Below are 12,948 nucleotides of genomic sequence, written 5' to 3' on the forward strand. Positions count from 1 at the left end.
ATGTGATGAGATGATTAGGTTGGAATCTGGTTGCCGGGGAGGTGGGTGGCACCGGAGACAGAAAAGGGCGAATTTGGAGGAGTGAGACAGCTGGGCAGCGCCAATGCTGGAGCTTCAGAGATCTGCCTGCCAGGGCTGGCCTAGGCCACGGCCCCACCCAACCAATCAGCTCCAGGAGTGGCCACAAACCAGCAGCCTCTGGAGCGCTATATAAGTAGTCCAGCCTCCCCCAGGACTACAACTCCCATGAGGCATTGTGGCAGGGCACCGCCTTTTCCCTCCGCAGGGGACCGGAGCTAGGTGAACCCTGTTTGCCTCATATTTTACCAGCTTCCTATTAAGGAGGGCGATGATTGGCGGTTAGAAACCAATGGGAGGTGACTGTTCCGGGTCTTTAGTGAGGTCAACACCGAGGCGGAGAGGAGGGAAGATGGGCTACGTGCTGCGAACCCTTGGCCAGTGGCGGGGCCTCACTGCACCCCAGGGTGGGCTTTCCCCCGCCGCCAGGTGAGGGCTAGGGAGGGAAGTATCTGGAAGAAAAAAGAGAGAGGAGCCTTAGAACAGGGAACTGCAGAGCTAAGAGAGGGGGAGGGGAGCCTTGGAACATGGAATCTTAGAATTGAGAGAGGGGGAGGGGAGCCTTAGAACGTGGAACCTTAGAACAGAGAGAGAAAGGGGAACATTAGAACACGGTACTTTAGAGCTGAGAGAAAGGGAGTAGAACATTAGAACATGGAACCTTCGAGCTGAGAGAGAGGGAGGGGAGCCTTAGGACAGGGAACCTTTGGTGGTGGTTAGTTGACTTAGTGAATGGAGAGCCAGTCCTAAAGACAGGTCCTGGTTTCAAATTTGCCTTCAGATACTTACTAGCTGTGTGACCTTGGGCAAGTCACTTAATACCCATTGCTTAATCCTTACTTTCTTCTGCCTTGGAAGCAATACACAGTATTAATTCTAAGACAGAACAGGGATCCTTAGAGCTGGGAGAGATAGTAGGAGAGAGCCTGGAAAAGTATCTGAGAGAAGGAGGGGAAAAGGATCCCAGAGTTCAGAGGCCAGCCCCCTCATTATACAGGAGAAGAAATTGAGACACAGGATTATGGTTATACATCTAGTAAGTGTCCAAGGCAGGGTTTGATTTCAAGTCTTTCCAACTCCACCTTCAGTGTGCAATATACAGTTTTTGAATTGGAATAGGGGAGAGGGACCCTTAAAAATGTGGAATGTTAAGAGCCAGAAAAAAAGCCAGGAGGGCATTTTAGAACATACAGTGTTGAAGCTGGAAGGGAGAGGGTAAGGGAATGCTATTATTCCAGACTAAGGTAGGCCTATCAAGGAGAAAGGGGAATAAGTAGAAAGAGGGAGGAGGGTCAGTGATTGGGGCGAGCCTAAGATTTATTAAGTATGTACTTCATGCAAGTCCTTGTACTTAGACCTAGAGATATAAAGGTTTAAAATATATATATCCATCCCACATCTGAGGAACTTAGAGTCTAGTTGAATGGATGATTGGTATGGAAAGTGGCTGGAGGGAGATGTAGAGAAGCTCTATCTGGAACCAAAAGACCCGGTCTCTTCTATATTAATTTTTTAAACATTTATTAATACTCATTTTTAACATGGTTACATGCTCCTACTTTTCCCTTCACCCCCCGCACTCCCCCGACCCATGGCTGATGCACATTTCCGATGGTTTTAACATGTGTCATTGATCAAGACCTATTTCCAAATTGTTGATACTTGCATTGGTATGGTAGTTTCGAGTCTACATCCCCCATCATTGTCCACCTCAACCCATGCGTTCAAGCAGTTGCTTTTCTTCTATGTTTCCTCTCCTGCAGTTCTTCCTCTGAATGTGGGTAGTGTTCTTTACCATAAGTTCCTCACAACTGTCCTGTGTCATTGCTCTATTAATTTTTTTTAAAACCCTTACCTTTAGTTTTAGACTCAATACTGTATATTGGTTCCAAGGCAGAAAAGCAGTAAGGGCTAGGCAATGAGGGTTAGGTGGCTTGTCCAGCTAGGAAATATCTGAGGCCAGATATGAACCCAGGACCTCCTGGCTCTCAATCCACTAAGCCACCTAGCTGCCCATTCTGTCCTATTAATTTGAGGAAAATATTAGGTAAGTCATTTCCCCTCTGTAAAATGGGGTTAATGCTACTTGACCTGCCTCCCACTAGGACTTCCAATTGGTGCCCAGTGCTATTCATAGCACAGCCCCAGTCTCAAATAATGCTGAGGAATGGACATTTCACTGGTCAGTTTCTGAGTGGTCCCCAGCATGGCCCATCATTCATACTCTGGGGCTGCCCCCTCTTCTTGAGTTTGTTCACAGAAAACTCTTCCTTCACAATAGATCATTCCTACCATGGCTGCCCCAACTCAGGACTCTTACCCTCTTCACCCGAGTCTCAGCTGATCCCCCTGGCAGCTTCCATGCATCTTGGAGCTATCAACAGGTCCGCTCTAAGGCCCGAGGTAACGAATACCAGCCCAGCAACATCAAACGGAAGCGGAAACATGGCTGGATTAAGAGGCTCAGCACCCCTGGAGGAATCAAGGTTATCTTGCAACGCATGCTGAAGGGACGAAAGTCCTTGAGTCACTGAGGCCCTGAACAGGCTCTGTCAGGGAGCCAGAATGAGCAACATCTAGAGACTGCATTAGCAAGATGGGATGGACAGGAAGATCACCGAGACAAAGCTTTTCCTCTTGTATACTGCCCCAGGACTGACTTTCCTTGGCATAGTATACCATGGGATTTTTCAGCAAGGTCTTTGAGTTCAGAAAACTGAAGTTCTTTCTCTAATGTCAGAAATGTACTAAATTCAGAACCATTAAAGCATTTGAACCCTGTGGAGTTATTGGAGTGTGATCTTTTTTCCTGAGTGTGCAGTTTGGGGCGGGGTTATGTGTGTGTGTATGTGTGTGTGTGAATAAGCATATGTATTAAAATGAAATTCAATGGGATAAATGTATTGTCCCAAGTTTTAAAAATCATCCATACAAAGAATGGAGACAGTTTGACTAGACGATAGTTCTTTGAAAAAAAATTGGGGGTTTTAGTGCATTGTAAACTCAAGAAAACTGTGACATGGCAACCAAAGATTCAGTCTTAGGCAGAATAAAAGAGATTTAAAATGGCCAGAAATGAGATAGTCCCATTGTGTTCAGTTATACTGACCATATTTTAGGAAAGATACTAGATAAGTTAGGTGATGGTGAAGAGATAGGAGACTCCATTACATGAAGATTGAAAGAACAAAGGGCAAATAACACATCTCCCCTTGAAGAGTTCATCTCTTCCAGCTTCAAAAACCCAATTCTCAGATTTTCATCAATAAATGACAGTGTGATGGTTTAACGGGTTTATCTGCATGCAAGATCTGAGACAGGTCCAGAGGCCTTTAAGAGCTCTCTGGAAATGTGGACTTTGTAAAATTTGCTTTAGATCAACCTCTCAGAGAAAGGGTAATCAGGATGACTTCAGATCTCATTTCTGATGTAGGCAAGGCACAACTTCCATGGGTCTATTTTTTCATCTGTAAAGTGAAGAACTTTGACAATCTCTAGGGTTCCTTTCAGTTTTAAATGTGGCCTGAATCTGCCCTTCTGCAACTTCCATGCATTGCTTCTATCTAGAGTCAAGCACATATCTAATCCTTCCAAGGATTAGACAGCCCTTCAAATACTAGAAGATAGTTACTTTGCCCTTCTCCTATCCAATAAATCTAAGTCATTCAGTCAGTAAACATTTAAGTGCCTACTATGTGCCAAGCAAGAGAGTCCATGCCCATAAGGAGTTCACAATTTAATAAGTGAGACAATATGCAAATAACTATGTACAACCAAGATGTAGACAGGATAAACTGAAATTAATCAACAGAGAGTTTGGGAATTTGGCTGAGACTTGGAGGAAGCCAAGAAACCTTGGAGGTAAACAGGGGGAGGAAGAAGTTTCCAGGTATGATGGATAGTCAGTGAAAATGCTCTTGTCAGCTGAAAGAGGATGACCTGAAGTAGGGGGAGACTTAAAGGCAGAGAGACTAAGCAGCAGGCTATTGATATAGTCTAGATATGCAGTAGGTCTGCACCAGAGTGATGCCAGTGTTAAGAGGGCAGAAGAAGGGTACATGGATGAATGATGTTGAGGTAGAAATGACAACTTGATCACTGGTTGGATGTTGGTCCAGAGGAGTCTAAGAGAGAGTGAGGAGTCTAGGATGACACTTAGGTTTCAAGCTTGGGTGGCTAGGAGGATAGTGATACCCTCCACAGTAACAAGTGTATAAATGGAATTAGTTTGCCCTCATTCATTCTTTAGACTTTAGCCACCAGGAATAATGTCACCCCACCCAACTTAGAATTAAGTGGGGAGGGGGCAGCTACATAGCTCAGTGGATTGAGAACCAGACCTAGAAATGGGAGGTCCTAGATTCAAATATGACCTCAGACACTTCCCAGCTGTGTGACCCTGGGCAAGTCACTTAACCCCCATTGCCTAGCCCTTACCACTCCTCTGCCTTGGAACCAATACACAGTATTGACTCCAAGATGGTTTAAAAAAAAAAAAAAAGAATTAAGTGGGGAGGGGGAGGTCTGTGACCCACCTGTGATAGTAAGTGACAAATCAAAAATTGAAGGAGCTCAGGTGAGACCTCAGACTGCTTCCCTTTGAATTATCACGTCAGTAAGTTAGGCTGACTCTCTTTCTCTTCCCTTGGCGTTTCTGGAGGCTCTAACCTCAAGGAGGCTTCTTTTCTTAGAGGAGGCCTTGTGGCTAGAAGCCTTGTTTAATTAACCTCTGTGCCCCCTCTGCTGGGGCTTCCTAAGCCTCCCTGGTTTGGACTTTAGGTCCAGGCCAGAGTTTTTCTCTCCCATTTTCCCTACCTTCAAATTTCCTAATTGTAAATAAATCATCATAAAAGTCATCCTGACTTGGGTCTCTTTTATTTTGGAATTGAGTAATCTATCCCTGACGACCAAACTTTAAATATCCAGTCCAACCATAACCTTCCCATTTTCCCCTTTTACACAGGAAAGTTAGTAAAGGGGAACTTTTTTTTGAGGAGGAGATAATTCAGTTTTGGATGTATTGAGTTTAAGATGTCTATAGAGCTTCTGGATTTAGATGTCCAATAAGTAGTTGAAGATGAGAAATCTTTCCTGGAGGTCAAGAGAGAGTTAGATCTGAGAGTCATTTGCAGAGAGATGATAATCAAATCAGGAGAGCTGATGAGATCACCAAGTAAAATAATATAGATAGAGATGAGAAAATGGTTCAAGGAAGAGCCTTGGGGGATCCCTTTAGTTAGTAGACTAGGATGAAGAACTAGCAAAAGAGACTGAGGATGGGAAGAAAGTGGTCATTTTAGAAACTAGAGGATGGTCAGAAGGTAGTACTAATGATCCAGGAACAAAGGGTAGAAGTTGCAAAGGCAAGTTTATCCTCTATGTAAGGAAAAATTTCTTAGCAATGAGGAGCCATGCAAAAGTAGAATTGCATGCCTCAGGAGGTAATGGGATTCATTTCCCTTCTGAATTTTAAGGAAAGACTACAAGTGACTACTTGTTGGGTATGTTGTGAAGTGGATTCTTGTTCAGGTATAGAATAGACTGGATGGCCTCCAAGGCCTTTTCCAACTCTGGTTTTTGTGATACATGCAAGGCATTTTGCCAGGCACTAGAAGTCAAAATCACAAATGACACTATCTCAGTCCTTAAGGCAGTTTATCAGCTAATGAAGGAGTTGGAAATCACTGTGATTTAAGTTTGAATTCCATAAAACCAGAGCCACCAGGCTAAGTGTTATAAGAAATTCAAGGAGGAAGTGTTCACTTTGATCAGGGGGAGATGGGTTTCAGGGAAGTTATCATGGAATAAGTAGCATCTGAGTTGCATTTTGTGTGTTGGAATGTAAACTATTGAAAGGGAGAATTTTCAGGGCAAGTTGGAACCAGGTGCTAGGTGACCTTAAATACCAAAAATAAGGAGTTTCAACTTTATTCAGAATATAGTGGAAAGTGACTAAAGATTTCTGACATGATCATAACAGTGCATAAGGAATATTACTCAAGTAGTAAGTGGGTCATAGAAGGGGTTGACCTGTAGTGAAGGTGAGAAGAGATAACTAAAGATATTTTCAAGTCATAGAATCACTAGGGCATAAAAGGACTAGAAATATACTGAAGAAGGAAAAGTAACTTCTCACCAGGGATTCACTGAAGACTTTGAGAATAGGTAGATATATTTATCAACAGATAGAGGTGAGGGTGCACAGTGCATTTCAGACATAGAGATAAGGATGAGCAAACACACAGAAGAGGGAAGTCACAGGATATGTTTAGGAACTAGTGTGTTGTCAGTTTGTCTGGAGTGCAGAGTGTCATGAGAGAAAACTGAAGCTTTAGGCTGGAGTCCTATTCTGGAGGACCTTGAATGCCAACTGACTTTGAATTTATCCTGTAGGGTCTCATAAAAAATATTTGAAGCCAAAAGGGGGATAATCAGAGCTTGACGTTAGGAAAATGATTGGTGGTTTGTGCAGGATGGATTGGAGGAGACCCTAAAGGCAGAGAAGCTGATTAGGGGGCCCTTTTAGTGGTTCAGATGAGAGGGCATTTAAGGAGTAGGCCAGGTACCTGCCTGTAATCTCTGCTAGTGGGGAGTCTGAGGCTGGTGAATATCTTGAGCTTGAGGGTTCTGAGCAGTAAGGCTAAGGCAATTGGGTATCCACATTAAGACCAGCACCAATATGAGGAATCCATTCCTGAAACACCCAGATACTGACCTCAGGCTTCTGTGAGGCTGTGGGGGAGATATAAATGGCATTGACAAATAGTGATTAAGATATGTGCACAACTTTATACCAAAAGGCATAGTGATTAAGATATGTGCACAACTTTATACCAAAAGGCATCATGAGATAAAGGCTACAAGAGAGGTATAAATACAATGATCTGGTGATTCAAAGATGGTGAATGAAGAAGCCATAGCCTTGATTTTTCTCTGCCTTGGTCAAACAGCAAATGGAGTGAAGTTTTTAGTTCTCCAAGTTTCACATTTTAGGAAAGCTTAGAATGTGTCCAGAACAAAGCAACCAGGATGGTGAGAAAGCTCAAGCTCATACCATGAGAGGATTGTTTGAAGGACTAGGGAGATTGAGTCTAGAGAAGAAAATACTTAGGGATGATGATCTATCTGCAAGTATAGGAAAGGTTAACATATGGAAGAGGGTATGCCCAAAGAGTGCTAAAAGATTGCCTGCCCTTTGATCCAGCCATACCATTGTGGGGTTTGTACGCCAAAGAGATCATAGGAAGAAAGACATGTACAAAACTATAGCCGCCCTCTTTGTGGTAGCAAAAAACTGGAAAATGAGGGTCTGCCCTTCAATTGGGGAATGGCTGAACAAATTGTGGTTATGCTGGTGATAGAATACTATTGTGCTCAAAGGAATAATAAACTGGAGGAAGTCCATGTGAACTGGAAAGACCTCCAGGAATTGATGCAGAGTGAAAGGAGCAGAGCCAGGAGAACATTATACACAGAGACTGATCCACTGTGGTACAACCGAATGTAATGGACTTCTGTACTGGCAGCAATGCAATGACCCAGGACAATTCTGAGGGATTTATGGAAAAGAACGCTACCCACATTCAGAGGAAGAACTACAGGAGTGGAAACAGAAGAAAAACAACATGGGTTGATGCAGACATGATTTGGGAAGTAAAATCTAAACGATCACCCTAGTATAACTATCAATAATATGGCAACAGTTCTTGATCAATGACACATGAAGAAACCAGGGGAAATTCGTGTCAGCTATGGGGGGGGGCTTGGGGGGAGAGAGAGTAAGAACATGAATCATGTAACCATGGAAAAAAATTTCTAAAAAAAATAAAATTTAAAACAACCACACCTAAAAAAAAAAACATATGGAAGAGGGATCAGATGTGTTTGCTAGGTACAATGGGTAGATGTAGAGAGGAGCAGATTACCAGAAGACCCAAGGAAAAATTCTGCAACAATAAGAGCAGGAAGTAGACTGAGCTCCTTAGGAGGTACTCCACTAGTCTTTATGTGAAGCTTTCATTGGTAGGCAGTTAGATTGGGAAGGTACCTTGGGAACTTGGCTGTCCTAAAATCACCAGATCTGCTTCTGGCCTAACTCCCACAGCCATCACTGAGGAGAAACTGTTGTGAAGAGGAGGTTCATTTTCATCATTACCAGCAGCAAGCATAGGAGTCCTGAGAATGGCAGCACCTTCCAGATCACCATTTTTGCTTACAAGCCCAGTCTCCTTGACCATCATCTGGGAAAGAAATTCCTGTTAAGAGAGGACCAGACATCCACACCAGTTCTCAACCAGCTACCACATACAGGGCAGGCAAGCCAACCTAGCTGAAGCGGCAAGGCCCCCTGAAGAAGAGATGGGAGGCAGCGTGTGCCAGGCAAGTCAAACCTCACCTCACCATTTTGACAACCATCTCCCTTCAGCCTCTGATGGAGAAAGCCCAGGGCCCTGAACCCAAGAGCCTTGGGAATAGCAAGTCTTCCAGCCCACTGGACATCCTTCTAGGAAGCAAACTCTGGGAGATGTAGCCTGGATGTGCTCTACAAGGCTCCAGTCACAGCTACAAAAGCCAGAAAAGGAAGATCTTGTCATCCAAGACCTTGGCACTGTCAGATGGTTCAACAGCAGAAATGGAGGGGATTTTATCAGTAGAAATGACATTATAGAAGAGGCATCAACATCTGCTTTGTTTTTGAGAACCCCAGGACCTTTCCATCAGACTGGCAGCTGAAACCTCCTAAATGTCTTATCTCCCCTACTAGACTGTGAGCTCCTTGAGAGCAGAGACTGTCTGACTTTTCTATTTGCATTCCCAGAGCTTAGCACAGTGTTTTGCACATAGGACTTAATAAAGGCTTCATTCATTCTTTCACTCATTTTCTCATTTTACAGATGGAAATAAGGGCCAAAAAAGGGAAATGACTTACCTAGGGTACACATTTTACAAATCTAGCACTGCTTTAATTTTTCTTCTGGAAAATAGCCTATAGCAGAGGCTCCTCCTACTGCCTCCTTTCCTTCATCTTTCAATTTCTCTGGCTCTTTTCGAAATTTAATTCTAATCTCACTTTGTTTCTTGGTCCCTCAAGCTCAGGGGTTGGCAACCTTTTTGGCAGTGAGAGCCAAATGCCACATTTTTTAAAATGTAATTTCGTGAGAGCCATACAGTGCTCACAGTGTGGCTCCTGTAACAGCGCCTGAAAAAAAATTGACTTTATGGCTCCTGCAGAAAGAGCCATATCTGGCCCTCAAAAGAGCCAGATATGGCTTGAGAGCCATATGTTGCCGACCCCTGCTCTAGCTGATAAATCCTCCCCTTTTCAGATTACCTTCCATCTACTCTGTATATATCATATATGTGTCTAGATATTCACATGGCTTCCTTCATTAGAATGCACACTTTGAGAGCAGGAATTGTTTGATTTTCCTCAATCCTTTGCCACCTCGTTCCTGAATTCATTACTTAATGACCCTCCCCAAAGTTATCAGTGATATCTCATTTGAATGTGATGGTCTTTTTCTCTTCCTCCTCCTTCTGCTTGATCCTGTTTGAGTTTTTATGACAGTACGCCTTCTCTCTTCTGACTGCCTGTTCCTCATTCTCTTTCACTGATGCTTCATTCATATCATGTCCACTAACTGAGTAGATCCCAAGGCTCTGTCCTTCTTCCTCTCTATATCTCATTTAATGATCTCATCAGCTCCCTGGGGTTCAATTGGCATCATTATGTACATGGATCTCAGATCAATATATCAATATATAATATCAATATATCCATCCCCTAGACTCAGTCATCATCATTTCAAACTAGATGCTTCAAACTCAACATTTCTAAAGCAGAATTTATCTTTAAAAAACATCTGATCCTTCTTGCTGCTTTCCCATTGAGCAAAATGAAACAAAACTTCAACACAGTACATGTATAGTCCAACAAAACAAATTCCTATATGGATTTCACCTGAAAATGTATCTCTGAATTTTAAGTTTATCTCTCTGGTCAGAAGTGAGTATACAGTTTCATATACAGTCTTCTGAACAGGTGGGTTTATCATTGGGTTAATAGTCTTTTTTAAAAAAACCATTACTTTCTGTCTTAGAATCAATATTGTGTATTGGTTCCAAGGCAGAAGAGTGGTAAGGGCTAGGTAATGGGGGTCAAGTGACTTGCCCAGGGTCACACAGCTGGGAAGTGTCTGAGGCCAAATTTGAACCTAGGAACTCCTGTCTCTAGACCTGTCTCTGTCTACTGAGCTACCTCAGCTGCCCCCCATTAATAGAGTTCTAAAGTTTTTCAAGTTGTTTTTCTCTGTAATGTTGTTATTATATAAATTGTTCTTTTTTCTGCACACTTCACTTTCTATCAGTTCTTCTTAATTTCCTCTAAAACTGTCCTTTTTTTTTCATTTCTTATGGCACAATAATATTGCATTACATTTATGAACCATAGTTTTGTCTAGCTATTTCCCACTAGAGGAAGATCTCTTAGTTTTCAATTTGGGGTTATTATTATAAGAATGGCTATAAATATCTTTGTATATATAGACTCTTTTTCTTTGAGCCCTTTGGGGTATAGGTTAAGAAGTAGCATAGCTGAGTTAAAAGGTATAAATAGGTTAATAAATTGGGGGTGGCGCTATAGAACTAATTTTTTTCTATAAACTGTCCTTCCAGGCTTTCTTATCACTGTTAAAGGCCATCCTTCCATTGATCCAAATGCAAAGCTTTGCTCTCATACTTGACTCCCCTCATTCACTGTACATATCTAATCAGGTGACAATCTTGTGATTTTTTTTCTCTACAAAATCTCTTATGTATGTTCCCTTCTCTTCACTCACACCCACTGCCCTAGTTCAGATTCTCAGTGCCTCTTGCCTGAACTATTGTAGTTAGCCTCTTTATTGATTGGCTTTTCCAGCCTGAAGGTTTTGACCAATCCATGCCATTCTTCACCCAGTTGCCCATGTGATTTTCCAAAGCATGTCACACCCCCTCCTCCATCCAATAAATTTCAGTGATTCCCTATTATCTCTAGGATCACACAAAATCAAAGCAAGAAAAGTGAAATGGAGTTTGTTGAAGTCTACTATGTGCCAGGGTTAGCAATACAAAGACAGACAAACTACCTGTCTTGAAGGAGCTCATGTTCTAATGGAAGAGACAACATGTAAACAACTAAGATAAAGTTGATAATTTGGGAGTCATTTCAGAGGGAAGGAACTAAGAGTAAGAAGGCCTGGGAAAGGCTTTTTGCAGAAAGTGGGACTTTATCGAGACTTAAAGGAAGCTAGGAAACCTCCAAGGTAGAGCTGAGCAGCATTCCAAAAATAGGGAACAACCAGTGAAAATGTTCAGTGTTGGAGGTAAGAGTGTCTTGTTCCAGGAACACCAAAGAAGCCATTGTTACTGGATGGCAGAATATATGGAGGCTCAAAACTTGGTTCTTTCAGAGGTATAAAAGTATTTATTGAAAGAAGAAATTTTTAAAGCAGTGAAATAGCCTATGCTGATGGAATGGCCCAATATCTGATAGAATATCCTAAGGGATAATGGAATGGACTGAGCTGGATCAGGATTTGGAGATATATATATATATATAAACCCTTACTTTCTGGTGTAGAATCAATTCTGTGTATTGGTTTCAAGGCAGAAGAGCAGTAAGGGCTAGGCAATGGGAGTTAAGTGACTTGCCCAGGGTCACAGCTAGGACGTGTCTGAGAGCAAATTTGAATCTGAGAACTCCTGTCTCTCAATCCACTAGCTGCCCCTTGGTTTACATATTTATCCAGGGTCTGGAGGCTTGTCATCTCCCATTCCAGGGAAATCTCTACCTTTCTTCCAAAATAGCCCACCCCTGTGCATTCTGGGTTGTTCCAGGCAGAAAACCTTGGAAATAGGAGTAGAGGAGAAAGGGTACAAGACCAGGAAGAGGTGTGTTTTTGAGTCTGACATGTCATAGATGAACTTAAGTATACCAAAAACTGAATAAAGAATATGAGCAGGTTTGGGAGGGCTCCCCTGGAGTGCCAGAGTATTTACTGTGCATGTCTTATGTCTCTTCCATTGTCCTATTTGCCATCATTTGTTTGTGTAGGAGGGGTCTCTCTACCTTCCTGGAATGCCCTTATTTAGGGAGGGTACAGAGCAGTATAAGACATCTGCAGGTGATTAATGATATACAACAATAAAGAACTTAATATAAATACAGAACAATACAAGACCAACACAGGTAATTAATAATGGACAATAGTACAAAACTAAGGTAAATACAGAATAGTACAAGACCAACATAAGTGATTAATAATACACAAGTTAAATGATTCGTAATACAGATTTTGAAATTAATGCTGAATTAGTGCTAACTGGTGAAAAAATACAAGATTCCAGAACATGAGGGTCCCACTTCTATCACTGCCCACTCCATCAGTTGTGCTTGGCATTTAAGGCTCTTCACAACTTGGTCCCTACTGTCCTTCCTGTCTTTTTACTAATTCATCCCTCCATGCACTCTATAATCCAGCCATACTGGCCCATTTGATGTTCTTCACCACAATTTTCCCATCTCTCTGTCTTTGTACCAGGATCTCTTCAGGTCTGGAATGTTCTTTCTCCTTCCTCTCCTTCCCTTCCTCCCTCCCTAATCCCTGGCTTCCTCAGACTCAGCTCCAATGCTGCCCTTTGTAGGAGGCTTTTCTCAGAATTCCTGGCTGTTATTGCCTTCCCTTCTAAGGTTAGCATGTATCCATACTCTGTATATGTTTCTCATCATATCTATTTATGTGATTGTTGTCTGTCCCCTCCCTTAGAATGGAAGCTCCTTGTAGGCAAAGACCGTGCTTTTTCTTTGTATCTAGGACCAGCAAGGAGGGC

General features: G+C 42.4%; 1 protein-coding gene across 1 annotated transcript; it reads left to right on the top strand.

Moving 5' to 3' along the window:
- Positions 1-383: 383 nt before the first annotated feature.
- MRPL34 (mitochondrial ribosomal protein L34) lies at positions 384-2,859 on the top strand. The gene is made up of 2 exons (XM_044658588.1): positions 384-507; positions 2,360-2,859. Exons 1-2 carry the CDS (start codon positions 431-433, stop codon positions 2,610-2,612), a joined length of 330 nt encoding a protein of 109 aa, XP_044514523.1. The 5' UTR covers positions 384-430; the 3' UTR covers positions 2,613-2,859.
- The last annotated feature ends 10,089 nt before the right edge of the window (positions 2,860-12,948 follow it).

The sequence above is a fragment of the Gracilinanus agilis genome, chromosome 1, assembly GCF_016433145.1.
Source record: "Gracilinanus agilis isolate LMUSP501 chromosome 1, AgileGrace, whole genome shotgun sequence".
Lineage (NCBI taxonomy): Eukaryota > Metazoa > Chordata > Mammalia > Didelphimorphia > Didelphidae > Gracilinanus > Gracilinanus agilis.